At 40.1% G+C, this 27,877-nt stretch overlaps 2 protein-coding genes and 1 pseudogene across 2 annotated transcripts; 1 reads left to right on the top strand and 2 right to left on the bottom strand.

The window, feature by feature from the left end:
- The first annotated feature begins 2,131 nt into the window (after positions 1 to 2,131).
- LOC127765205 (uncharacterized) lies at positions 2,132 to 3,449 on the top strand (annotated as a pseudogene).
- Positions 3,450 to 6,245: 2,796 nt separating this feature from the next.
- LOC127768456 (F-box protein At5g49610-like) lies at positions 6,246 to 7,586 on the bottom strand. The gene has a single exon (XM_052294035.1). It carries the CDS (start codon positions 7,584 to 7,586, stop codon positions 6,246 to 6,248), a length of 1,341 nt encoding a protein of 446 aa, XP_052149995.1.
- Positions 7,587 to 12,683: 5,097 nt separating this feature from the next.
- LOC127768455 (flavonoid 3',5'-hydroxylase 1-like) lies at positions 12,684 to 19,307 on the bottom strand. The gene is made up of 3 exons (XM_052294034.1): positions 18,607 to 19,307; positions 17,621 to 17,912; positions 12,684 to 13,525 (listed from the first exon to the last, which is right to left on the bottom strand). Exons 1-3 carry the CDS (start codon positions 19,239 to 19,241, stop codon positions 12,893 to 12,895), a joined length of 1,560 nt encoding a protein of 519 aa, XP_052149994.1. The 5' UTR covers positions 19,242 to 19,307; the 3' UTR covers positions 12,684 to 12,892.
- Positions 19,308 to 27,877: the final 8,570 nt, after the last annotated feature.

Raw genomic sequence — 27,877 nt, 5'->3', positions numbered from 1 at the left:
TTAAATAGATATGTATGTCTTTTTCCTCTTTAAATTAAGCTTTCTCTCAAATTAATTATCTGATCTACAATCCAATTACACCATTGTGTTTGTTACAATTAAATCTTCACAACAAGATATTAGTTGATTATATTACGATGAAAAAATATTTATATTTGTAAATTACTTTTGTTATATACGTAAGTTACTTTTATTATATATAAGTTACTTTTAGATTTGACTAAATTACTTCTTAAACATATAAAAGTAAATTCAATAAAGTTTAAAAGTAATTTACATATATTATAAAAGTAACTTAAAATAAAACGGAAGTAACTTTGTGACTATATTAGAAGTAAATTCGTTGAGGGATAAAAATATGACTTTATCTAGAAAACTTTATTTAATCAGTATAGATTAACACACGTAAGTTTAACAATTTTAAGAAGTAACTTCAATGTTAATTGGAACTAACTTTTGCATGATTCAGAAGTAACTCTCTATAAATCTGTTTAATCACCGATTGATTTTTCCTTTCATTTTTGTTTTTCATGTAGAATAAGAAAAGAAGATAAAATCTTTGATGATTGTAAATAACATTGATGAAATAACTAATGAGAGTTAACCATGTATAAGATGTAATAGTTACTTCATGATAACATGGAAGTTACTTTCTAACATGTAATAAATTACTTTTAAATTAATAAAATGTTTGATTATATTCAATATGAATATCGTTTTGTCACATATTTTGAGTAGAGTATAATGATGCAAATAGATCTTAAAAACAATATGTGATTTAAAAGATATAAGTTATTAAAGAGATTAAAAAAAGATACATACTATTGTATTTTTTAAGTTGAAAGGAGACACTAGATGGAGTATAAACTAGCTATCACTAGCTATGTAGTTACGTCTAATGAAAAAAGGCACGCATTAAAGTTACTTTCCTTTTGTTATGAGTTACTTTTATAATATATGTATAAATTACCTTTAGGCTTTATTGAATTTACTTTTATATGTCTAAAAAGTAATTTAGTGAAATTAAAAGTAATTTAGATATATTATAAAAGTAATTTATATTTTTTTTATCAAAATATAATCATGTGAGATCTTGTTATAAAGATTTAATTGTTACGAACATAACAGTATAATAGGATCGTAGATCGGATATATGAGTAGTTTAAGAGAAAATTTTATTTGAAGTATAAATAGATAGCGTCTCTCATCGATGGAGTGGTAGATGGTTTAGATTGTTAGTTGTATAGTCATGACCAAAAAGACCGAATATACCAAGAGATATATCGACATAAGATCCATAATCAAATATAGCACTAGTACACAAACTTTTTTTTCAGACGGCCGAAACTAGATTTCCGTATGCGGATCGGAGACCCGTCTGCACCAAAGGATCAAAAGCTGATTGAAGATTGGTCGGAGAAAGTCCTGCTGAAGCTACAAAATCTGAAGCCCGGGAATTCGCTTCCTGAAGGGCTTTGATCTCGACGTGTGTTTAGCAATGCTTTAAATAGCGCATTTAGCGGTTAGCTTTTCAAACAGCTATAGCAGGCTAAATAGAGTTATAGCGGTTAAATTGTACATGAGAGCAAAAAGCTAGAACTCTTCTCAAACAGCTATAGCGGGAGATAGCGCAGCAATAGCGGGAGTTTTAAAACCCTGGTGTTTAGGCGTCCGGTTTTAATTAGCTCGTTTGCTGATAGGTTTGGTGTTTCGGATCCTTGTTTTCCCAACACTCCCAACTCGTTTTTCGCTCGCACGTTTTTCAAACTACTAAACGGTGTGTTTTTTTAAAAAAAGTTTTTATATGAAAGTTGCTTATAAAAATCACATCGATCTATTTTTTAAAAAATAATTTACTAATACTTAATTAATTACGTACTAATGAACTGTTCCATTTTCCGTAAGCACTGTTTCTGTTCGGAACTCCTTCTAGCGAACACACAGCTCGGTGTTGTCGTTTATCAGTCTAACTCTAATCGAATCGACGTACTATACCTTGCTGCTGCAGTGCTGCTTCGGCCCATCAACTGATGACAGCCCAAGCCCCAAGTCCCCCCACACTAGTTCGTACTACAATATACGAGATTTGTAACCTAATTAAGCTAACTAGCGTTTTTTCCTCCCGGCGCCCATGGACTACGACGATCGGGAACGGCGGCGCGGGAGAAGGGCCCCCGGGGAGGCGCTGCCGGACGACCTGGTCGAGGAGATCCTCCTCCGCCTGCCGGCGCCGTCGATCGGGCGGTGCCGCGCCGTATGCAAAGCCTGGCTCTCCCGCACCTCTCAGCCAGATTTCCTCCGCGCCCACGCCGCCCGTTCCTGCCCGGCCACCGTCACCGCCGCGGCCACCGTGGAAACTAGATCTAGAACGACGACTCCCCGTGGAAGGTCGTGCACCACCGTCCGCATAAGACGGCTAGGCCGCAAATGCTCGGGGGCGGTGGCTTCCCTCGCCGTGTCGTTCGTCTCGGCGTCGGAGCAGGGGCGATCCATGACAGCCGCCATCGGCTTTTGGGACGGCATCCTGTGCGCAGCGCACATCCTGTTTGCTCCTAGAAGAGGCGTTGAGCGGTACGTGCTCTGCAACCCGCTCACCGAGGCCTGCACCATCGTGCCGGCTCCGGCCACCGACGGCTTCCTCGTCGGCGGCTACGCCCACCCGACCACGTCGCGCTTCCACATCATGCACGCCAACTTCTTCACAATGATGGAGACCTTTTGGATCCTGCGGCTCGGGGAGAACAGCGTGTGGCGCGAGGTCCGCCGCCCTGCCCTCGCAATCCTACATGCTCCGCTTGTCAGACTGCATGGCTGTCTTCACTGGCTAGCCTCGTCGGCTTCATCAGCCTAGTTTCTCGTGGCCGTCTTCAACATGGAACGGGAGGAGTTCCGGCTGATGGAGGCCCCCGGGGGGGCAAGGAGTGTGGGACGGCAACCTGTCGCACTCGCACACGATGATGGGAATACACATCACCCATTGGCACGGCAAGCTGTGCGCCCTCGCCGACGAGCCGGGCGCCAACGCGTTGGGGATGTGGGTGCTTGACGACTACTCCGACCCAACTAGCTGGCGGCTTCAGCGGAAGATCGACTACTACTACTCGTGCGGCGCTGCCGGTGCTGCTCTCGACGACGACCCACACAACGCCGCCGCTCAAACTTTTCGTGCCCGCTTCTCGACAGCCGCTGTGATGGAGGTTCTGCCCAATGGTGTCGATGGCGATGATGACGAGGAGGGCGAGGAAATCCTGCTCCAACTTGGTGACGAGGAGGTCGTGTACAATGTTGGGCGCGCGGCGTGGCGCAGGCGGGGGACATTGCCGCTGCCTACACGCCGCCTGATGATGCATAGGCACTGCATATTGCCGTGCGAGGTGAGCTTCGGTAACGCGTCTCAGGTTCCTTGGGAGAAGGACATCGGCGGCCACTGTTTCTACCGCATATACTAGTGGGAAGTTTTTCCTTCACTTAGATATCATGCATGTAATTTAAACAGTTATATAAAAATTTTATAAAATTTGATAACATAGACTATGATAATATAAGATACTACATAAACATGCAAGTCTAAATTCGATCGACATATGAAGATATCAGTGCTGCTGTACAGGTAGTCAGGTACTATTCACTATCTGATTTTATTATTTTTGTTTCTCTTATTGTAGTTCAAATTTAGTACTGCATGTTTGTGTATTGACTTATATATATAATCACAATCTATGTTACTAATTTTTTTAAATTTTTTCTATAACTATTTAAGTCGCATGCAAATGTTGTAGCACCTAGGTGAACCATGGGTGTAGAAAATCCTTATCCCATATACTAGTACTAGTTGGGCGGGCGTGCTGTACTTTAACCCTAGTCCTAAGATGGCCTTGCGTGTCTAATCAATTAGGTTTTGTTGAGAAAAAACATTTGAGAGAGATTTGTTTGAAATTATGACTTTTTTTACGAGATTTGCTTCAAACTATCTAATACATGTACATGATCTTATCCTTTGGAAACAATATTTTAGACCCAAAGGTGGATTAATCATTTGAAAACAACCTCAAAAGCTCATGCATGGTATTGCCAAGCACCCAATATTGTTAATGAGCAGTGGAGTTTTCTTGTTCTTTCTTAGCTTAGTTGTGTCCAGGTGAAATAATTTTAGAAGTATTAACATTGCCTAGGTTTACCATGCTTTCTTAACTAAACTTGTTAAAGGTGAGGCCACCAAAATTTAAGCCACAATCTAACCAACAAAATAAAACCATACCACATTTTTTAGAGTTATTTACATGTGGGACATAGATTACAAAAGAGGAACCTTGACATATTTGTGGGAGCTAACCAAACACTCACCTGACAAGGTCAAACTTGCCTAACTTCAAGTGTGGTAAAGTGTGGCAACTTATGGCCATCAACCAAATAACCCCTAATTTTCACCGTATATATGTACTTAGCCCATATGCTACTACTATATGCTTCCCTTTCGATTTGCGTGTTGGTTGGTAGGGCACAGCTAAAGTTGTAGCTAGGGACATAAAAATATATTTTTTTAAGATAATGGAAGAATCACAGATCCAGTACGAATCTCAATGCAAATAGTCTCTTCTTCCCCTCCAATGCCCCCATCTCTTCCAGTTCCATGTCCTCACGAGGCCAATGCATGACCATGATCAATCCTGCTAGCCCTTGCCCGTCCATGTTGCCTCCGGCCACGGTGCTAGATGGTGTCATCGCCGCCGCCAAGCCGAATATCGTGAAACTTTTCAGAACTGCGAAATTGATTGATGACCATGCATCACAACATCTCGAGACCTCACAGGATCTAAAATCGGAATGTTCATGGTGATCTAAAATCGGAATGTTCATGGTGTTTTTGAACACAGTAATACCATAAGCAAACACAATCACAACTGTTTTTTTCCCCCTCATGATTCATGAGAAAAAACCAAGACTCAATTCTTCAGTTCCTGAACTTGAAGCTGCACATGCATGGCCTCCGCCCTCGCCAGCTCCGACAACCGCGCGCAGGTTCCTTCGATTCGATTCGCTCGCTGATCGAGCTTCGCATCTGGCAGCAACTATCGCTTCTTAGTAGTAGCACTAAACTACTAATTACTTAATTATCTCCTGAATCCTGATTAACACTCTGAACCTCGTTTTTTTGCTCCTTACTCTTGCGCATGTTTTGTTTAACACTTGATAGCAATTTAGTGGTCGACTATGGAACGCAAAGAAACTAAATTTTTCTTGGCATTTCATTCTTATCAGTATCAGGGGATCCCATGTTGATCTATCTCTTGTAGTATAACTTAACAAAGCCTTTTAAAAAGTATATTAATATTAGCTAGAGATTAAGAGAAAAAAAAAAGTATTTCATCGTAGAGTTTGAAGTGTACCCGTATGGTTGTCTACTTGTCAGTCTACTCTTTATTGGCACATTTACCGAACACCGCGCTTCTCTTCTTGCAATGGAACCAGGTAATGGACTGTTTTAATGAAAGAGGCTGAAACCTGTTGAGATATATCTCTGGTTCATTGGCCACCATCAATTCCGTCCAAACTATTGTTCTTTGATGTGGAATTCCTCCAAATACACTTGATCATTGTTTCGAATTATAGTTGCAAAGTCCGTTTCAATAAAAAAAAGTGGGGAAACTGTTTTAAACACTCGGGTGGACGTCCACCCGTTTCTTGCATGTTATCTAAATGGTTATGAAAAATTTTCAAAAAAATTGACATGATAGGTTAATATGTGATATATCATCTCACAAACATGCAAATTCAAATTCGACTTCTACAAATTGTAACAAAAATAACAAATTTGACTGTGAATATACGTATACTAGTTAGAGTTTAATTTGTTATTTTTGTTACAACTTGTAGAAGTCAAATTTGAACTTGCATGTTTGTGAAATGATATATTACATATTAACCTATTTTCTAATTTTTTTTAGAATTTTTTCATAATCATTTAAGTGGCATGCAAGAAACGGGTGGATGTGTACCTGAGAGATTAGAATCCATCTCCAAACAAAGTGGGCATGTCTACTGAACCTTCACGTGGCAAATATGTTCTGAGTTCTTTCTGGCTGAATGATACCAACACTCACGCATGTTTTGCGTAATATGAGCCAAATAGAGCGGTAATGCCTTCAACTCTTAATCTCATTTCTACCAAACCTAAATAATTAGAATCAACCACATCTTAGAACCGCGCTTAAAACGAGCAAGCCCAAACCCAACTACTCCAGCTACTACCATAAGCAAAAGCAACGATGGCCGCCGATGTCACTCTCCTCCACAAAATGCGCCGACCCACCGAAGCTCACCTCACGCGGCAACATGCACTCCTTGTGCGTCATCACGCGCCTCGTCGGTGGCAAAATCCTACGCCACCGCCACGCCCCGCGCCCAACGTTGTACACAGCCTCCCTCATGTCGAACTGGTTGAAGAACTGGAACATGATCTCCTCCTCGCCGCCGCCGCCGTTGACACCATCGGGTAGCACCTCCACCGCGGTGGTGGCCGCCGAGAACTTGTTGCGGAACGTGCGCGCGACGTTCCGGCTGCCGGCGCCGTGGCGCGAGTAGTCGATCCTCCGCTCCAGCCGCCAGCTGCTCGGGTCGGAGTAGTCCACGAGCATTGACATCCCCAACGCGCTGGCGCTCGGCTCGTGGACGAACGCGCACAGCTTGCCGGAGCGCCGAGCGATCTGTACACTCATCATGTGCGGCAGGTTCCCATGGCGAGCCCATTGTTCGGGGGTGTCCATCTGCCGGAACTCCTCCCGTTCCATGTCGAACACCGATAGGAGAGGCCGTGCCGACGACGGGGCGACCAGCCAGTGCAGGCAGCCGTGGAGGCTGACGGGTGGAGCGCCGCCCAATCGAATGTAGGTCCTCGACTCCACGACGCCCGCAGGCGCAGGGTGGCGGGCGATCTTGCGCCACACGTTGTTCTTCTCCCCGACTCGCAGAATCTGGATGGTCGCCCTAGCCGTACCGTCGTAGGAAAAGAAGCTGTCGGCGTGCAGGAGGTGGTAGCGCGACGTGGTCGGGTGGGCGTAACCGCAGATGACGATGCCGCGGGTTGCCGGCGGCGGCACGCTGGTGCAGGCCTTGGTGAGCGGATTGACGAGCACGTATCGGTCGATGGGATTGCGAGGGCGAACGAAACCGGCAGTAGGACGGGGCACCAGGCACACGACGCCGTCCCAGGAGCCGAGGACAAAAGGCCGGGAATCGAACCGCACCGAGGCGAACGACGACGACGACGACACGGCCGCCCCCGAGCGGTAGCCGTCGCCGTCGCCGAGAGATCTGATGCTGATGGTGGTGCAGACTTCGCCGTCGGGAATTACAGTAGTGTCCACCACGGCGGCGGCGATTATCCTGGAACGGGCGGCGTGGGCTCGGAGGAAGTAGGGGTGGGAGGTGCGGGAGCGCCAAGCCTTGCAGACGGCGCGGCACCGGAGGATGGAACGCGCCGGCAGGCGGAGAAGGATCTCGTCGAGCAGGTCGTCCGGTAGCGCCTCCGCCGTGGCCATCTCCTTCCCCGCCGCTCCAGATGACGGCGGCGGCGCCGCGTTGTCCATATGTGGAGACGCTCACGATCTTGTGCGCATGCAGGTAATAGTTGCGAGATTTATGGAGATCGAAACAGTTGCTTCGTCGTCGTCTTGGTCTGATTGATGGGCCGAACCGAGCCAGCAGACCAGCCCAATTGCTTCACATGAGCAGGCGGAGAGCCGGGCCTCGGTGGGCAGGTTAGTTAATGGGCCGAAGCAGCAGACCAGCCCAAGTCCGCACGCAAAGCTCCCCACGGCCTCTCCGCTCGAGGATCTCTCTCGCCATCCGCCGCCGCCGCCGCTCTTCGCTCGCCGTTGCCGGGATGGAGGGGGAGGAGGAGGAGATCGTGGGGCCGTTCCACCGCATCAGCGCGCGGACGCGGCGGATGGCCACGCGCATGGCATCCGCGCTCGCTAGCTCCGACAACCGCACGCAGGTTCGTTCCGGTCCGGTCGATGCCTTGCTTGCTTCCTCCCACTCCTTCCTTCGATTCGACAAGCTCGATTTGCTGGCTGAGTTTCGCTTCGCTTCGCTTCAGGCATTAACTGCTGCTTAGTAGTAGTAATTGTTATCTCCGGATTGCTTGTAATTTAAACAGTTATATAAAAATTTTAAAAAATTTGATAAAATAGACTATGATAATACAAGACACTTGAAAAAAAAAGTCTAAATTGGATCGACATATGAAAAACAAAAATAATAAATTTTATCTATGCTATACAGGTATTCACTATCTGATTTTATTATTTTTGTTTCTCTTATTGTAGATTAAATTTAGTCATGCATGTTTGTGTATAGACTTATATCATCGCAATCGATGTTACTATATTTTTTTTAATTTTCTTATAACTATTTAAGGCGCATACGAATGTTGGGTGCCATGGCACCTAGGTGTAGAAAATTCTTGTCCCATATACTAGGACTAGCTGGGCGGGCGTGCTATACTTTAACCCTAGTCCTAAGATGGCTTTGCGCCAATCAATTAGGTTTTGTTGAAAAAAAATATTCGAGAGAGATTTGCTTAAATTATTTGACTTTTTTTTGTCGAGATTTGCTTCAAACTATCTAATACATGTATTTGATTTTATTTTGAGTGAATTGCACCTTGAGCCAAATTTGATTACCATTGCTACAATTTGGACTAGGCGAAAGCAAAAATTCACTTTGGACCAGATATCTTTACATGATGTTTCAATTTGGACTCCCGTCTTCTTCCTCCAATTCTCTTCCTCCTTTCTTCCCTTTAGTCTGTAAAGTCTTCCAAAGAATTCAAAGGGTAGTTTGCATTTCCAATCATCGATTAGCTAGTGCTTGTGGCTTAATTTCAAGGACAACAGAGAGTGCACAACAAGTATTCTTACTAGTAGCAACTAGCATACGAAGAAGCTGGCTGGCAATGATAGACAACTGTTGCTACTTACTGAACTGACGATAAGAACTAAGCCAAGTAGCAGACAGCCACGCTCAAGCTCATGCTCGACCTCCGCTAGTGCTACATCTTGTACAGAAGAAGAGAGTCCAAATTAAAACCTTGTGTAAAGATACCCGGTCCAAAATGAAAAGTTTTATTTACCCGGGTCCAAATTGCAACATAGATAATAAAAAGTAGCCCAAGATGCAATTTACTCTTTTATTTTAGACCCAAAGGTGGATTAATCCTTCGAAAACAACAATATTTTAGACCCAAAGGTCGATTAATCATTCGAAAACAACCTCAAAAGCTCATGCATGGCATTGCCAAGCACCCAATATTATTAATGAGGAGTAGAGTTTTCTTGTTCTTCCTTACCTTAGTTGTGTTCGGGTGAAATAATTTTAGAAGTATTAATTAATTTATAGTGTACTGAAATTAATTTGCATGTGACTTTGGCATTAATTCTCTCCGTATATATGTACTTAGGGGTGTGTTCCGAATCCCCCTTTCCCAACTCACCCCTCTCTTTTTCCGCGTGCACGCTTTTCAAACCGCTAAACGGTGCGTTTGTTGCAAAAAGTTTCTATACAAAAGTTGCTTAAAAAATCATATTGATCCATTTTTTTAAAAAAATAGCTAATACTTAATTAATCACGTGCTAATGGACCGCTCCATTTTCCGTACGGAGAGTTTAGATCCAAACTCCCAACAACGAACACAGTCGTAGCCCACATGCTACTACTATATGCTTCCCTTTCGATTTGCGTGCTGGTTGGCAAGGCACAACCAAAGTTGAAGCTAGGGACACGACACAGATATATATATATTTTTTAAGATAACTAGCATGGTGATCCGTGTAGATTGTGCGGCAGCATTGTTATATTTTCTCATATAATAGCTTAAATATTTTTACATTTTATTATTAAAATATATTAAAATGGCAACATAATTTTAAATTCTTGTTGAACTAATTAACAAATGTGTGATATTTTTATTGTATTGTATATTATAGTTATTTATAAATTGTATTTGTATATGGACTCAAGACTCATCTTTCTATATTCCTTATTTTTTAAATTTCATATTTCCTTTATTCATAAATTTTATTCTTATATGGATTCTAGACTACTCTTCCAATATTCATTTCTGTTAACTCTGAATTTTAGTTGTTTATAAATTGTATTTCTATATGGAGTCTAAACTCTTCTTTCAATATTTCTTATTTTTTAAATTTTGAATTTGAATTATTGGTAAATTGTATTCCTATATTGACTCTTGACATTTTTTTCCAATATTTCTTATTTTAAAAATTTTACTCTAGTTATTTATAAATTGTATTCCTATATGGACTCTAGAATTTTTTTCCCAATATTACTTATTTGTTAATTTTGAATTTCAGTTATTTATAAATTGTATTCCTATATAGACGCTAAACTCTTCTCCCAATCTTGTTTATTTTTTTCAATTTTCAATTTTTTAATTATAAATTGTATTTCTATATGGAGTCTAAACTCTACTTTTAATTTTCTTATTTTTTAGATCCGACTTTCAGCTAGTTCTAAATTCCTTTATGGACAGTATACTTTTCTTCCAATATTTCTACTTTTCTAATTCCCAATCTGTTATTTCTAATTTTATTTTTATATGGACTCTAAATTTATTTTTCAATATTTTTTATTTCTTTAATTTTGAATTTAAGTTATTTATAAATTGTATTCCTATATGGACTCTAGACTTTTTTTTCTAATATTTTTTTAAAAAATTTTGAATTTCAGATATTTATAAATTGTATTTATATATGGACTCTAGACTTTTCTCCCAATCTTGCTTTTTTTCATTTTGAATTTTAGTTATTTTTAAATTATATTTCTATATGGACTCTACCTTATACTTTTAGTTTTTCATATTTTTTAATTCCGAATTTTAATTAATTCTAAATTATATACTTGTATGGACCCTAGTCTCCTCTTTCCATATTCCTTATTTTTAATTCTGTATTTCAGCTATTTTTAAATTGTATTCTTATATAGACTCTACTTTTCCTTTTCTCCGATTAACGTAGGAATTTCTAGGCCATGAGAGCAAACGTGGAGACTTCTTTGGTAAAATCTATTTGAAGAGGCATCTCGCTTTTGCCTTAACGAGCGACATCCAAACCGTCTCATGCACGTGGAGAAGTCTACTACATGCATGCATTTTTTTAATAGACATGTATGTCTTCTTCCTCTTTAAATATAAAGTTTTCTCTCAAATTAATTATCCGATTTACAATCCGATTACACCATTGTGTTCACAACAATTAAATCTTCACAACAAGATCATACTTGATTATATTATGATGAAAAAATATTTATATTTGTAAATTACTTTTATTATATATGTAAGTTACTTTTATCATATATATATATAAAAGTTACTTGTAGATTTGACTAAATTACTTCTTAGACATATAAAAGTAAATTCAATAAATTTTAAAAGTTATTTACATATATTATAAAAGTAACTTAAAATAAAACGGAAGTAACTTTGTCACGACATTAGAAGTAAATTCGTTGTAGGGATAAAAATATGACTTTATCTAGAAAACTTTATTTAATCAGTATAGATCAACACACGTAAGTTTAACAGTTTTTAAAAGTAACTTCAATGTTAATTGGAACTAACTTTTGCATGGTTCGGAATTAACTCTATAAATTTGTTTAATCACCGATTGTTTTTTTCCTTTCATTTTTGTTTTTCATGTAAAATGAGAAAAGAAGATAAAACCTTTGATGGATTGTAAATAACATTGATGCAATAACTAATGATAATTAACCATGTATAAGATGTAATAGTGACTTCCTGATAACATGGAAGGTACTTTCTAACATGTAATAAATTACTTTTAAATTAATAAAATGTTTCAATATATTCAATATGAATCTTGTTTTGTCACATATTTTGAGTGGAGTACAATGATGTTAGTACAGGTAGGAGCTGAAGTTGTCGAAATCGAGGGAATAACCTAGATTTTGAGTAGTTTTGCACCTGGATAATGGTTCTTTGTTGTCCGATTGGTGTATTTCTCGGGTTTATTGGAGGGTGATTTTTCTAGGGTTAGGGATGTGATTTGTTGACGATCATATTCCTGCTGTGTTCAAATGTAAATATCACTCTTTCTTGGCAACTTGGTAGGATAGCCAAGGAAATGTGGACTTTAAAGGTGTATTTTGATGGACCTGTCGGCCTGTGCCCCTGAACAAGCCAAAGTGGTGCAACCGGACTACGTATTTTTCCCACCCAAGCATGCACTGATGTGGCATTGCTACAGTAAAAACATGAGGTGGCATGCTGACATGGCGCTCCGTTTCTCCCTCTCTCAAGCATATATGTATGACACGTGGGCCCGGAATGTCATTAACGGGGTATCCGACGGAATTGCAGCTATGTGATAATTTCCAACGCTACCATTGCAGTTTTTCTGAAATGTGATGCAAAGATTGCAGCAAAATGATAATTTAGTCAATAAAAGTACAGTTTTCTGAAATTTACTCAATAAACTTTATTTCTTGAAACTCGATTTTCATTTTTCAAAGTTGGATGACATTTGTCCTCCTACCATTATCAACGTACGTTGTCCTAAGTTAACCCCAACAATTACAATCCGTCAATTCGTTCTAATTAACTTGCCTCGATAAAACACGTTAGCTAGGATCGATGAAACAGATCATAGAAGAAATCAATTCACAGGCGTATTTGCTTGCAATATTTGGGCGTTCTTAATTGTGTTTTGCTTTCGAAACCAACAAACGAAAAATATATTTACGTACAGACAACCGCAACATCAGATCGCTGCCGCCGCCGCCGCCGCCGCCGCCGCGCGGCGACCTCGATCGATCACATACACGGCATCGTCCTCGTCGCCGGCCGTCCCGGCCGTCACGCGTAGGCGGCCGGCGCGAGGCGCGGCGTGACGAGGGCGCGGAGCGGGACGGCCTTGGGCAGCGCGAGGCCGAACGTCTCCGACATGTCCACCTTCCCCTCGCCGTCGGGGAGCCGCCAGTCGAACGAGTGCAGCAGCGTGCCGAGGAAGTACTGGACGAACACCATGCCGGCGAGCTTCCCGGCGCAGATCCTCCTGCCGGCGCCGAAGGGGATGAGCTCGAAGTAGTTGCCGAGCGGGTCCACGCGCTCGGCGGCGCCCCCCGGCATGAACCGCTCCGGCCTGAACTCCAGCGGGTCCTCCCACGCCGACGGGTCGCGGCCGATGGCGTAGATGTTGATGAGCAGCCGCGTGTTCGCCGGGACGCGGTAGCCGTCGACGTCGCACTCGTCGAAGGAGAAGTGCGGGAGGCTGAGCGGCGTGGAGGGGTGGAGCCGCATGGCCTCCTTGCAGACGGCCTGGAGGTAGGGGAGGCTGGCGATGTCGGACTCCTCCAGGCGGCGGCCGCGGCCGACGACGCGGTCCATCTCCTCCTGCGCCCGCGCCATCACCGCCGGGTTCTTCATCATCTCCGCCATCGCCCACTCCACGATGATCGACGACGTGTCCGTCCCGGCCGTGAACATGTCCTGCGTACATACAGGCATACATCAAATTAACATGCGTGAAAATTGTACTACATTTTTTTTATACCCCCTCTATTTCTAAATATTTGACACCGTTGACTTTTAGCACATATTTAACCGTTCATCTTATTAAATTTTTTTTTGTGAAATATGTAAAACTATATGTATACATATAAGTATATTTAACAATGAATCAAATGATAGGAAAACAATTAATAATTACTTAAATTTTTTGAATAAGACAAACGGTCAAACATATTTAAAAAAAATCAACGTCATCAAATATTTAGAAACAGAGGAAGTAGTCAAGAAGACCTTTTTTTCCAGGACGGAGGTAGTCGAACACGATAAAAGTTACTCCTTTCGTTTCATATTATAAGTTGTTTATTTTTTTATTAGTTAAAGTTCTTTATGTTTGACCAAATTTACAGAAGAAAATAGCAACATCTTCTACACCTTATTAGTTTTATTGAATTTAAGATTAAATATATTTTGATAATATATTTGCTTTGTATTGAAAATATTAGTATATTATTCTATAAATTTGGTCAAAATTAAAGAAATTTGACTAATAAAAAATTAAACTATTTATAATATGAAACGGAAGAAGTGCAAAATTAAGGTGATTGATAAATAGTAAAAGAAATAGTCAACGTAATGGAAAGATGTCACTTAGATCAAACTGCTTAACGAAAATACACTGTCTTAATAATCATTCATACTCCCTCCGTTTCAAAATGTTTGACGCCGTTGACTTTTTAGCACATGTTTGACCGTTCGTCTTATTTAAAAAATTTAAGTAATTATTAATTCTTTTTTCCTATCATCTGATTTATTGTTAACTATATTTTATGTAGGCATATAATTTTACATATTTCACAAAAGTTTTTGAATAAGACGAACGGTCAAACATGTGCTAAAAAGTCAACGGTGTCAAACATTTCGAAACGGAGGGAGTACAATTTTGCACTTGTTGGTCATGATGAAAACTTCACCACAGTTTGAAGGGGAATTTTAGTTTTAGTATGAATTATTCCTGTCTTCAGACAGATGCATCGCCAATCACATAAGAAAAGAAGATATAAACTTGATGCCCAAAACATCACTAATTTGAGGCAGTGCTATTTTTCATAATGATTAAATTGTTTTTATTATTACTGCACAGAGAAAGTGCTAGCTACTGAGATATGTATGTGTCCATCATTTTAAGAGAAGCAAAGCAAGGGGTAGCCACACTGCACCAACCGATGATGGGGCACTACTTGGAGAGATCGATCAAGTGTGCCGTAGGTGGACTTCTCGCCAACCCAAAAAGGACTAACTTAACTAATTAATATACTTGTTGTCCTGTTGATATCAAGCCCACAATTTATTCAAATCTATATATTTAACGATGAGTTGCTTTCAAGTATGGTCAAGAAATTTGAAAACGGTGATCCTATACCGACAATTTTTTTTCTTCATTGGAAAAATAGCAGTGCGTTGAAATGCAAGTGAAATCGATAGATTCCAGTGGGAAACAGCAGTGCGTTGGAAGGCAAGTGAAATCGATATAGATGTAACTCGGCAGCATGATAATTAGCCATCCATATTATCAGCTGTCATCTATATCTAAACTTTTAATGGTAGTTAAGCTAGTGATGGCTGCAGATCATTGTTATGAGTTGCTTCAGTCATCTTAATTTGACTCTTGTACAGTACAGTGTGGTAGACTGGTAGGTTCAGTTCGTCTCGTCAGTACGTCTACATGTCGCAGTCGTACAAGCAGGAAATATATACTGGCCAAGGTACGGTAGTTATCGACAAGTCATCAATAGTTTCTGTACCCAATTAAGGCATCCATTTTATCACGAGTAGCGGGAAACATTTGGTTGCAACTAACACTCGTATGTACGTATATACTTCAATTATCTAATCGAGAGCAGATAGTCTCACCATTTCGTTTATACTTATACTTAAGTATAAGCTAATATTTATTTTCAATTGCTAAAGACATACATATATAAAAAATTTACCTACAAATTATTTTCAGCTGCTAATAAGCAGAATGTGTAAGCATAAGCATAACAAGTACTCTACCACTGCATGCACATGCATTTTGATTAGTCTGTTTAGGCTTATACTAATCTGAACATTATTGCCTAAGCTAAAGAGGAACTTCAGATAGCTGCATCGGGGGTAGGAGTAGCTAGCTAGCTGCAATTAATTTGGTTGCAATGTCAAGCAGAGATGTTGATTACCCTTCATCATCAGTCCCGGCTGGTGCCGCTAATCCGTTAGTTTAAGTGAAGTTAAGTTGAAGCATCAAGTCATTGTGGCACCAATAATGATGCTGCCATATGGACAATGTACTACAGATTGCGTGTTACTTCGTGTTGACACTGCTGACTCACAAGTACCTGCCACTAACCCTGAAGGCTAGCCAGCTTAATTATCGAGCTAATTAAGTGGTTAATTAATCAATCGCTTGTTGGAACGATAGATATATAGGTAGAAGAATATTGCGGTTGAAGCATCACTCTCACTCACTCACGCAGTTTTCTGAAGTGGTTAGGTGGGTGTGGAGTGGAGGCAGATCATATCATATATCGCCGAGATTAATTGAATTCAGAAGTGTACGTGGTTTTCAGAAACTGATGGAAGCTAAAAAGATCGGTCCATATGGTTCTAGCTAGCTAGCCATAGTACAATTCAATCCTGATTATAGTTGATTTTTTTTTCCTTTTGTTGTTTTTCAGAGCACAAACGACCAAATGTAACGATCTGGTAGGATGTTATAACAACTCCGGTAGGTTTTTTGTCAAGCAACTTACGTATTTAATATTTTGGCTCAAGTTGTAAAACACCAAAATTCCTTTTTGTGGTGGTACAGTTTTCAAGCTTTTTCAGGGGATGCTTGCTCCAAATTAACATATAAATGAATATAGCGAATTAACAGAGCCCCTATCATTTCCCTCAAAAGGAAACATCTACTCCCTCCATTTTATATTATAAGTCGTTTTGATTTTTTTAGTCAGAATTCTTTAAGTTTGATCAAGTTCATAGAACAATTTAGTAACACCTACAACACTAAATTATTTTCATTAAAACTAACATATATTTTAATATTATATTTTTTTGTGTTAAAAATATTAATATATTTTTATATAAACTTGGTTAAATTTAAAGAATTTTTATTAGAGAAAAAGCTAAAGCGATTTATAATATGAAATGGAGGTAGTAAATTCATATCTCTCCATTGAGAATATATATATATATATATATATATATATATATATATATATATATATATATATATATAGTTATTTACAACATTTTAAATTTATTATTATAATTTAGGATGAAAATAAGTTTATGTTTTTCTACAATTAGTAGGAAACAAACAAGTTTCTTTGCGGTTAGTGAAGCATAGAAAATTCGGTGGATCCCTAATAATTACTATTGATCAAGTGTAGGTACCCTGCAAGGACATATATTATTTTTCTGAAAGATACTAGAGGACACTTATCATGGGAGATATATATTCCCTTGGGAAAAAACATTCAGTTAGGTTGGCATGTGCATTTCAAGTGCTTATGATATAGTATCCCTTTCCAACAACTCCACTGTAATGAATGAAATCAAGTACCATCCATAGCTCAATGTGCTGCCCCCACAAACAAACACCATTGCAAGGCACCTTCCACCCAAGAAAGGGAAAAGAGCAGAACTGACACGTGTACGGTTTTCACTGTTACGTGGCGCCTATGTCACGCATACGTATGCAGCACGCTAAAAATTATTCCACTATTCTTTGTTTTATATTATAAATCATTTTAATTTTTCCCTAGTCAAATTTTTAAAATTTTAACCAAGTTTACAAAAAATATAACACTATTTCAAACACAAAACAAATATATTATCAATATACATTCAATGGTAAAACTAATTTAGGTAGGTATTGCACTTTTATTTATCTATAAACTTAGTGAAACCTAAAAAGTTTGATAAAAAATTAAAACGACTTATAATAAAAAAAATAACTTATAAAACAGAATTAGTGGTAACAATATAATGCAGTTAATTAATCAGTACAAGGTGAGGTAACTAAGGACTTACGAAGATGAGGCCCTTGATGTTGACCTCGGAGATGGTCTCGCCGTCCTCGTCGTCGACGCCAACGGCGGCGCGGAGCCTGTCGACGAAGTCGGTGCGGCCGGCGCGGGCGCGGTCGGCGGCGGTGGCGGCGTGGTCGGCGAGCAGCTTGGTGATGAGGACGTCGAACTGGTCGTGGATCCGCCGCAACTTGGCCTGGACTCCCTGCAGGTCCAGCCACGCCAGCGCCGGCACGAAGTCGCTGATGTTGAACAGCCCCGCACCCGTCAACAGCGAGACGATCATATCCTTATAGCTGCAAATTTTCCATGTCATCGACCCGACCAACATGCGCGTGCACATCGATGGATGTATTAATCAGTACTTACTCCGTTCCAAAATATAGACATAGTAAAAAATGGCATAGGTATTAAAAAAGTATGTGAGAATAATTAGAGAAATTGTATGATCGGTTGAAAAGAGAAAATAGATGAAGTAGAATGGTGGTGAATGGTTGAGAGGATTAGGTACGTATATTTCGAGATAAGGTATTGTATAAGAAATAGCTATATTTCGGAGTATATATTTTTGTATTTATTTATGCATTTAGATGATGCTGATGTCTACTAATATTACGAATAACAAAGGTTAGTGGATTTTGTCTCGCTTTCGGTAATTCTTTTATAGGTGATCGATGATTGTTGACGTGTGACTGATTGCTAGTGCTGACTTGCGCACGCATGCTCTCCTACCTATCCCATGATAACTACACACTAGTGGTCGGCTCTATTCCACCACAACTTAAATTGCATTCATAGTTCCAATTTCTTTTTACAAAAAAGGTTCATATGCATTGGATTTGCACACCATTTCATTTTCTCCCTTTTTTCAAAAAGAATAAAAAGATCGAAAACGAAGATGAAACTATACTACTACTATAGTGGAGATAGGAAATAATTAGCTAATTAAGCTAGATAGTAATTGCACCACCGGCGCGGCGGCGAGCTGACCTGTTGGACTCGTCGCCCTGCACGTCGAACACCCGCTTGCTGACGGTGATCTGGCCGACGATGTTGGCGAGCGCGCAGACGAGCACCTCCGGGATGACGACGGGGCGGCCGGCGGCGGACGCCTCCGCCACGCCGCGCAGCAGCCGGCGGGCCTCGTCGCGGCGCACCGCCGCCCAGTCGGCGAGCGCGCGGGCGCCGAGCAGGTGGACGCTCGCCAGCTTCCGCATCAGCTTCCACCTGGCGCCGTAGTTGGCGAACACCATGTTCTGGTAGTTGTACGTGATGTCCACGGCGCTCGCCACCGCCGGCCGGTTCGCGAACCGGGCGTCGAGCGCCTTCAGGAACGACCTCGCCGCGCACGGCGACGACGCCACCACCACGCCGCAGGTGCCCATCTTGAGGTACATGACGGGCCCGTACTTGCGCGCCAGCGACGCCAGGCCGGCGTGCGGGGCCGGGCCGACGAGTGGCAGCGCGCCGAGGACGGGGAGGCCCGGGGGTCCCGGGGGGAGGCGGCGGCCGCCGCCGGGGGAGGGCGGGCGGTAGGAGCGGAGGGAGAGGTGGAGGAGGAGGCAGAGGAAGGCGGCGGAGAGCACGACGGGGTCGGTGCAGAGCGCGGCGAGCTCCATGGCCATGGCGGCGAGGTGGGCGGCGAACTCGGTTTTGCGCGCGCGCTGCCCAAGCCCCCAAGGGGTGTGCGCTCGCTTGACGCCTTTATATATCTACGACCCCGTTTTGGGGCTGCCTTTGCCTCCGTCAACATCCACCGGAGCACGAATCTCAACGCAAGACCAACGGTTGGGAAATTACTCTGATTCCTCAAATTTGAGATGGTTGATCCCACGGCAAAAGTGCCAAACTTTAGGGCAACACTGTAAATATGAAACCGTTTTATAAATAAGCTATTACAAACCTGCCGCAAAATCGATGCCAGTCATTCTGCATCTGTTCAGCTGCTTGGTTGCAGTGTTGCCGCCAACGCCAACATTATTTCACACAACTGCGGAAGCAGCTGGCTGCAGCAACCTTGCTGCCAAACAAACCCTCTAATGTCATTCTTGTAAAATATAAGAGCAAAATTTAGCAAACCCTACGTTTTATGGTCAAAATTGTATAAAAACCTGGGCATTATGACTAGTGGCATATAACCCTAACTATTATGGTTTTAAAGTTTCACAAAACCCCACCTCTATACATATTTGACAAATCTTTACTTAAAAGTTTCAGAACAGAGAATGTATATGAAATCTTTAGTTGTTGATTTCTTGATTAAGGTTGTTCGTTTAACTCTTCACTACTTTCAAAAAAAATTATTTCAGATATGCTAAAATCAATTGAAAATTCAAATAAAGGTGGGGATTAATAAAACATTTAGATCATAAAACCTATAAATAGTTATATGCCAAAAGTCATATATAATACTTATGTTTTTTCTTAAACATTGACCTAAAATGAGGGGTTTTATGAAATTTACCCAAAATATAATGAGAGAATCTATTCTATACCACTGAGTTTGTTTGAGTTCAACAATTTGCCATCGATAATGTCTCTTTCTATAATATATCGGTGACTTTATTAATTGTTATACAATATACCATTGGTCTGGGCCTTCTTTTCAAAAGTACCCAAAATACCCTTAGTGACATATAAGATTAAGAATTGATTTATTTCATTATAAGTTTCCAAAAAATATAAAAAAATTGTGTGGCCTCCTTACACAACATGCATGGAAGTTTGTATACAAGTTTCAATTTTTTTCTGGTATATTTTGGTTTTATAAAAATATATATTTGTGTGGTATATGAAAGAGAATTTGCTTATACAATATATAATAGCACAAAAATATCGTATGTAGTGTATGAAAGATTATTTATATTAAAAACAATGATAAAAATATTTTATATAGCATATAACATATAAGTTATATTTCTTCTAAAAAAATAGGAATGCAAAAAAAATTTAAAACTTCTATACAAATTTTCGTGTTATGTAAGGAGGCCACATAAAACTTTTCATATTTTTTTGAAACTTCTAACGAAATAAATCAATTGTTAACCTTGAATGTCTAAGGGTATTTTGGATATTTTTGAAAGGAAGGTTCAGCCCAATGGTGTAATGTAGAATAATTGATAAAGTCGTCGGTATATTATAGAGAGAGACAATGTCGATGGCAAATCGTTGAACTTGAACAAACTCAGTGGTATAGAATAGATTCTCTTAAATATAATAGAGAGCCGCTAGAGGACGAGATACCATTTGAACAAGACACTTTATAGAGGATGATGTCATCCCACATGCTTGCTTTCTCCTCGTAAGTCTAGAGTCATCCCGCCCCTACTCGAGATGTTCACGTCGCCGAGTCTTGAACCAATGCTTGTGGTGACATAGGCAGTGACGTTGGTCGCGCCAGTAGTAGGGGATAGGGTCGAGCCGAGGGGAAAGAAGAAGAGGAGAGGAGGCGAGCGGTGCATGATACTTGATACCTCGCAAATACCAGGTCTGAAAACTATAGGTACCACCCATGACACCATGCGTACTAAACATGGTATCTACATGTACTGGGTCTGATACCTAGGTATCACCCTTGATACCATAGGTACCAGATATGGTACCTACAGTTACTAGTTGCGGATGATACATCGCATGACATACATGCACACACTCCGGCGATGAGCTCTAAATCTAGAAGCTTCATTGATCGCGTCCCTCCTTCACCATTGACAAAGCGCCTAGAAGCAGGCGGCCAAGGAGCCCACGCTAGTCAGCATCCTTTCCAACGGCCTCCCTACTTGCTGGTTGCCTCCTTTTATCATGGGAGCTAGATCTTGTGGGTGTTACCATACCTCACAAGCATGAGATGAAGGAGGAGGCTACAAGACCAGCTACATCTTGTAGCCAACGTGCACTCAGGGCAGGTCTAGCAGTGAGGAGGGCCTAGGCCTCTAGATCCATTTTTAAGGGTCTGCTACTCTGCTTCACCACCGTTATACTTGTACAAAGAAGCTCTCTACAGCAGAGAGGAGGAGGGGGAGGGGAAAAAGAGGGGCGAAGGAGGAGAGGCGGAGGCGAAGCAGGAAGACGAAGACTCGGAGAGAGAAAGAGAAGGGGAATGGATAAAATTGTATCGTTATCCACTTATTCCATTTTCACGGGATGTTTTTTCTGAAAATATAAATAATTAGTGGTAAGTTGCAAATGCCTTTTTCATGACATCAAGAAGATAAAGTTTCATATGCAAGTAGGACAACATGGTACCGATAGCGTGTGATATAATATTTTTGTGCTTAGTAGTAGTCACTTGCATGCATTTTCTTAATCTTAATTAGTGCTACGATGTGTGAGGCCTGCAGCAAAGTGATCCCCATCGATCAATTCATAATTATGTGCTTATGTCGGGACGACTGTTTGTTATATATGCTTGTCTGTCAAGAATGATTCAATCTTTGACTGATTCAAGTTCAAGCTATATAATAGATAATATGAATGATTTGACTCTATATATAGTTTATGCTAGGATAGAGAGATATATTAAGAACATAATGTCTATTTATGGACAAATTAATTAAGATAGTACAGCAAGTGTTTGGATGAATCGGGAAAATAATACTCCAAATGTCTATATATTTATGGACAAACTAAGAACAAAGAACAAATTTAGAACCTAAAACCTAAAATTTATTTTATATATATATATATATATATATATATATATATATGGACCGAGGGAGTTCCATATATCTCACATTAATTGTATTTTTGTTTTCAGGTGATTAGATTCAATATCATTAGCAACACTAACACAACCAAATTAAGGTAGCACGCATCATTAGCTCCGCTCTTTTTTAAAATGTTGGCAGAATTCCTAGCTCCGCTCTTTTTTTAAAAAATGTTGGCAAAATCCCTAGCTCTGCTTTTTTTAAAATGTTATTGTTAAATGAATAAAATTTCTTATATTTTGAGACGAAGGTAGTATAAGATTTGCGCTGTTAGCAATAACACTAGTATTACTTAAGGAAAAAAAAATAAAGACCAGTGAGAGTTAGAGAGTAGGGTTCCAAAAAAAGATAAACCCTGGGTTTCCGTGTCCAACGTTTGACCGTCCGTCTTATTTGAAAAAATTATGAAAAAAAATTAAAAAGACAAGTCACGCATAAAGTATTAATCATGTTTTATCATCTAACAACAATAAAAATACTAATTATAAAAAAAATCATATAAGACGGACAGTCAAACGTTGGACACGAAAACTCAGGGTTTGTCTTTTTTGGGACGGAAGGAGTAGTAAGCACGTGATTTAATTTACGATATACTATGCGGGTGTTTGTGGCCATGTGGGCATTTTTCTTTGACCTTGCTTTCAACCAAGGTGGGAGCTGAGCTTAACTCACTCTGGGAAAGGTTCTTGTAGCATATTTGCTCCGATCCGTACTAAAACAGATAAAGTGGAGACAAAAAAAACAGATAATGCTGAGAGCATATATAATTAAATCTAATAAATTTTAACTCACCAATACATGAAAATAACATTAATTATTACGTCTGTCGTAAAAATATCTATATATGGTTATTTTTTCTAAAAACCTCTATTATATAAGTATTCCCTATGTTACAAAATATATTTAAATTTGTCACAAATACAACAACCTAAAGAGATGAATTTTTGCACAAAACTTCCTCTTCTACCCTTAATGGTCTATGCTATCTCAACGAGAGTAGCCCTGCACCTACTTAGGCCCTCTTTGATTAGGCATAGGTTTATTGGCTTAGACTTTTAAGTCAGCTTATTGGCTTATAAGATTTATAAGCCGGTGGATTTTAATGTCCTAAGTTTAATGGTGGAGTCATGCATCTACCTCACATAAGCCAAAAAAAAGCTTCTCAAACTTAGCTTTTGGCTTAATAGTGTTAAAGTGGCTTATAGCTTTAGAAAAGCCAAACGAAAAAGCCGCTTATTTGTTTAGGCACTTTTCGGCTTATAAGTTGGGTTATAAGCCTAAACAAAAAGGGCTTTAATATAATGGGGGATATTCTTTTACCTTGTACACCAGTTCTTTATTAACCCATCCAAATTAAAAGCTTTAAGGTATTCGGGGACGAAGGGTGTAGTAAATATTAGTGATAGAACATGAGTATTGAAGATCGTATGGATGTCATAATTAATCGCCGTCTCTAAAGATTTTTAACGTGCCCTATTTTTTGCGTTGTGTCATTTCTTTATTACAGCCATATTTCTACAAGGAACATATACAAATGAACCGGTGCAAAATCAAAATAACCGACAACCTGTACATCACTAATGGTGACTGGGCCGGATTGGGCATCCATATCAGTTCAGCACATCTTAATTAGTATCTTAAGTACAATCATTTGGTGGTTAATTTTGTCTCTTATCGCAAGTTAATAACTGTACGTGCTGTGTATTAAACACAACACGTGATATAATATATATTACAAAAGTGAACCATGCATGTGCGTGAATATACAGAGGAATCAACTGGGATAGCAAGGTGGTGAAATTAATAATTAGTACAATTTTGAAACCATAGCTAGAAGATGCCACTCCTACAGTTTTTTTTTTTTTTTTATCGTGGACAGTTTATCTATGTCGGGAACTCGCGATCCGTCACACCGTCGACACCTTTAACAGGGCGGAATAAACAACGACAAAGATTTACATTTACCATTAATTTCTATAGACCTTTAGGCCGAGCCCATCACCAATGACACTTATCCGTGACGGACTTATATATGTTGTGGCCTTACAAAGATAATAGTCATCAGTGACGGTGATCGACCCGAAAAAATGACTTTTCATATCACTAATCATTAGTTCGTAACGAGAAGCCTCTCGCCGACACATATGAGTTGTTCCGCACTAGTGTGTGCAGATGCGAGGATCAAGGCCTTAGAGCATCTCAAGAGTCTTGCTATCCCACTCTCCAAACCAAATTTTAGCAATTTTAGGCTAAAATTAATTGTACTCCAACAGACTTGCTATTCGAATGGCCAAGTCCAGCTAGCCAAATTGCCTCCCTCGCTGGCCAACCTTGGCCAGCCAAAGTCGGCTAGCCATCTGTGAGACCCACGCCTGTTTCCCCCTCTCTCTCCACAAGGCACGCACCTGTGGCCTCCATCGCCGGAGTCAGATGAGGAGTAGCGAGGGCGCCGCCGCCCCGTCGACGCCGCGCACGGCCACCGCCGCCCCGTCGACGCCGCGCACGGCCACCGCCGCCCCGTCGTCGCCGCATCGCCGCCCCGTCATCGCCGCGCCCGGCCACTGCCGCCCCGTCGTCGTCGGGCATGAAGACCGCTGGCCCGCGCACAAAGACCGCCACCCCGCCGTCGCGGCGCGCGGCCACCACTGCCGCAAGAAAAAAAGGGCTTGAGGAAGAGGGGGAGCAGGATAATGAGGAAGAAAGTGGTATAGAGGCTGACAGGTGGGTCCCACTATCATAGACTCAGAATAGAGATGATGAATAGAGAGGCTGTTGGAATAAACAACGAATTTAACTTGCCAAATTAAATAGAGAGTTAGTTAAGTAGATATTTGAAGAGTGGGATTTGGAGAGACCGTTGAAGATGCTCTTAAAGGTGCTGTAGTGCAAGATATGCTACCGGCGCGGCAGTTTTCATATCCCTTCACGCCACCTGTCTAGAAATTAACTAGTACAAGTATACTCAACTCTGAAATACACAAACTTTAATTCAATATATATGCTAATTTAATACCATTCATTTCACATTACATATTCAAGTAGTCTTGAATATTGTATAAATGACCAAGTCTCATGCATGTAAGACCTAGAGTTTCCTCATAATTTCTCATTTAACTAACTTGACACAGACGAAGCATCGTTTATCCTATGTGCCATGTTATTTAATTATATTTAAACTGTTTTTGTTGGAGCAGTGGGGTTGTACTAAATACTATGCTTCATTGCAGCCGTACTGCCTTCCCTCAGCGTTTACTCATCACGTCCACTATCAAAGCATGATCTAAATTCAACGTGTCTTAAAAACAACGGAAAGTAGCAAAAGTCACCTTAATTATCCTTGGAAAAAAGCATGTATCTTTCTTCTTTTTCTTCTTCGACAACATGTACCCCTTCTGATATAAAAGGATATGGTTTCCAATTGCTTTTTTTTATTACATAGAAAATGCATACACACCACCACGTTCACACACTCAGCAACGAAAGTCGATTACAAATCTATATATGACATCACTAAATTCATATTGATACCGTGCTACGTAATATTTGTGGATATCAGGATTTAAATTCCTGTGAAAATGGAGCTACTCCACCAACACAACACTTGTGCTTCCCTTGGTCTTGGATGTTTCAAAGTTTCAACAAAGGGTGACTTTGATTGGATAAGTCCTTTCAAATAAAAAAGAAAAGTTTAAACAAATATAATATTATAATACTTTTACAAATTATGATACACCTGGCCTATACTATTTCTATAAGCCTAAAACATAGTCCTGAACAATTATTGTGGTTAAAATTACACAAACAAATATTTTTATGGCTTGGTTTGGGAAGCTAAAGATTGCAGGAAATATCTAATAAAGATTTAAAGAACCTGGGTTTTTCAGCTTATAACTACTAAATTTCTTTTTGGATTTTGTACCTACTGAGATTTGAAGTATGTAAAAAAAAACTAAACTGTTTGAGAAAATTGAAGATTATATGAATAGTTATAGCTACCCATGAGCTCTCCAAACATAACATAGTCCTAGGAATAAGTAGATTGCCGTTCGGCGGTTCATGGCCCATAGATTTTCAAAGAGGCAATGGAAATGAGACGCTTTTTTTTCCATTTAACATAAGTTAAGTGAACTCGAATTAATCATAGGATTGTCAATTGGATCTAGTGATAACATAGAAAACTAGTCACAGTGGACTTGCGTGAAATTGGTTGTACGACCCTTGTGACGGTTTCACGGGGTTAGGTGAAGGAGAGCGATGGGCAAATCTACACAGCATATTGTACTAGTACTACATACTCCTACTAAGTATAAACAGTAGTACGTCCATCCATGGACGACAGTGTCTCCCTGTCTTGGTTTGTTGAGCTTAACCACTAGGCTTAGTTTTTTTCATCATTATTTATATTGTTAAAATAGATTATTTACTCCACCCTTAGAAAAATAAACTCATTGTATGGCTCCACCCTTAAAAAAATAAATCTTTCTCTCAATTGTGTTAGTTATTCAGACCATTTGTTTTAAGTAATAATTTATTACGTTTATTTATCAAAATATTTAACTTATTTTAGTAATCAACTTAGATAATCCACAGCACAATTCGCACAATAATCTATTTGAAAATGAGCATAAGCCCAGCCATGGATCGAATCCCACGGACATGACAACTGGGATTATGTTGGCACGATTTGATTTGCTAATCAACAGTGAAAGGCACATCTAGTAGTTTTTAATCAGGTTTTAAATTAGTTGATAGTTGACAGATTGAGTAGTCGATCAATCGATCGATATGCATATGCAGGGGATCAGTAGAGGTTGGCTGGAATGACGTTATTATCTGGGACGATATCATGGTCCAATTTCATGGTTATTTCGGTATCAATTCATCCTTTCATTTTTCTTTCTTTTTTTGCTTTGAAAGATCACCCTTGCAAACAATATTTATCTTCTTTTTTAGGTGTGTACTGTAGGTCTCATGAGTCATGACCAGACAGTTTTTCCACTAACACAGGCCCAGTGTCAAATCTGTTGAGATTTACATTTCATTGAATCATCCAACTTGTGCATAAAGCACACTTAGCCAAGAACACCAACCCACACTAAAAAAAAACCAAAAGGAGTGGTACTGAAGTCCTGCCGAGATGTCGCACTTGTTGAAAATTATCTGCCGTTAATTTGGAGAAAGTTATCTTTGATATAGAAGACGACAGCGTTGGCATCAATACTCTTCTTTTCGAGAAAAAGTTTCATATAACGTGGGATCAATTTGCATCAATAAGATAAGATCAAATTGAAGGTTATAACAATTTTTTTACTTGCTTTAAAATAAGACATGCAAACTTCAAAAGCTGCACAACCAGATCTAAGGCCGTAATTACTTGCGCATATTGCTTTGTAAGTTGGAGTAAAATGTAGTAGCTTCAACATGCCACCGATTGGTAAATCCAAGGTTTACATGGTAAAAAGTGTTCATATCTCACTATTTCTGCATGACAGTGGACCCCAAGGTAGTGAGTTCATCTTTAATTTGGACCCTATATATGGGCGCCTTCAGACAGT

The sequence above is a fragment of the Oryza glaberrima genome, chromosome 3 (genome assembly GCF_000147395.1).
Source record: "Oryza glaberrima chromosome 3, OglaRS2, whole genome shotgun sequence".
NCBI lineage: Eukaryota > Viridiplantae > Streptophyta > Magnoliopsida > Poales > Poaceae > Oryza > Oryza glaberrima.
This window is presented reverse-complemented; position numbering and strand designations above follow the sequence as displayed.

Bases quoted from the DNA above. Each gene is read 5' to 3' on its own strand.
- LOC127768456 (XM_052294035.1), bottom strand. From the start codon at position 7,586: ATGGACAACGCGGCGCCGCCGCCGTCATCTGGAGCGGCGGGGAAGGAG.
- LOC127768455 (XM_052294034.1), bottom strand. From the start codon at position 19,241: ATGGCCATGGAGCTCGCCGCGCTCTGCACCGACCCCGTCGTGCTCTCC. The intron at 17,913-18,606 runs GTCAGCTCGCCG...GAAAATTTGCAG, and splicing joins CAGGGCGACGAGTCCAACAG to CTATAAGGATATGATCGTCT. The intron at 13,526-17,620 runs GTAAGTCCTTAG...GTATGTACGCAG, and splicing joins ACATCAAGGGCCTCATCTTC to GACATGTTCACGGCCGGGAC.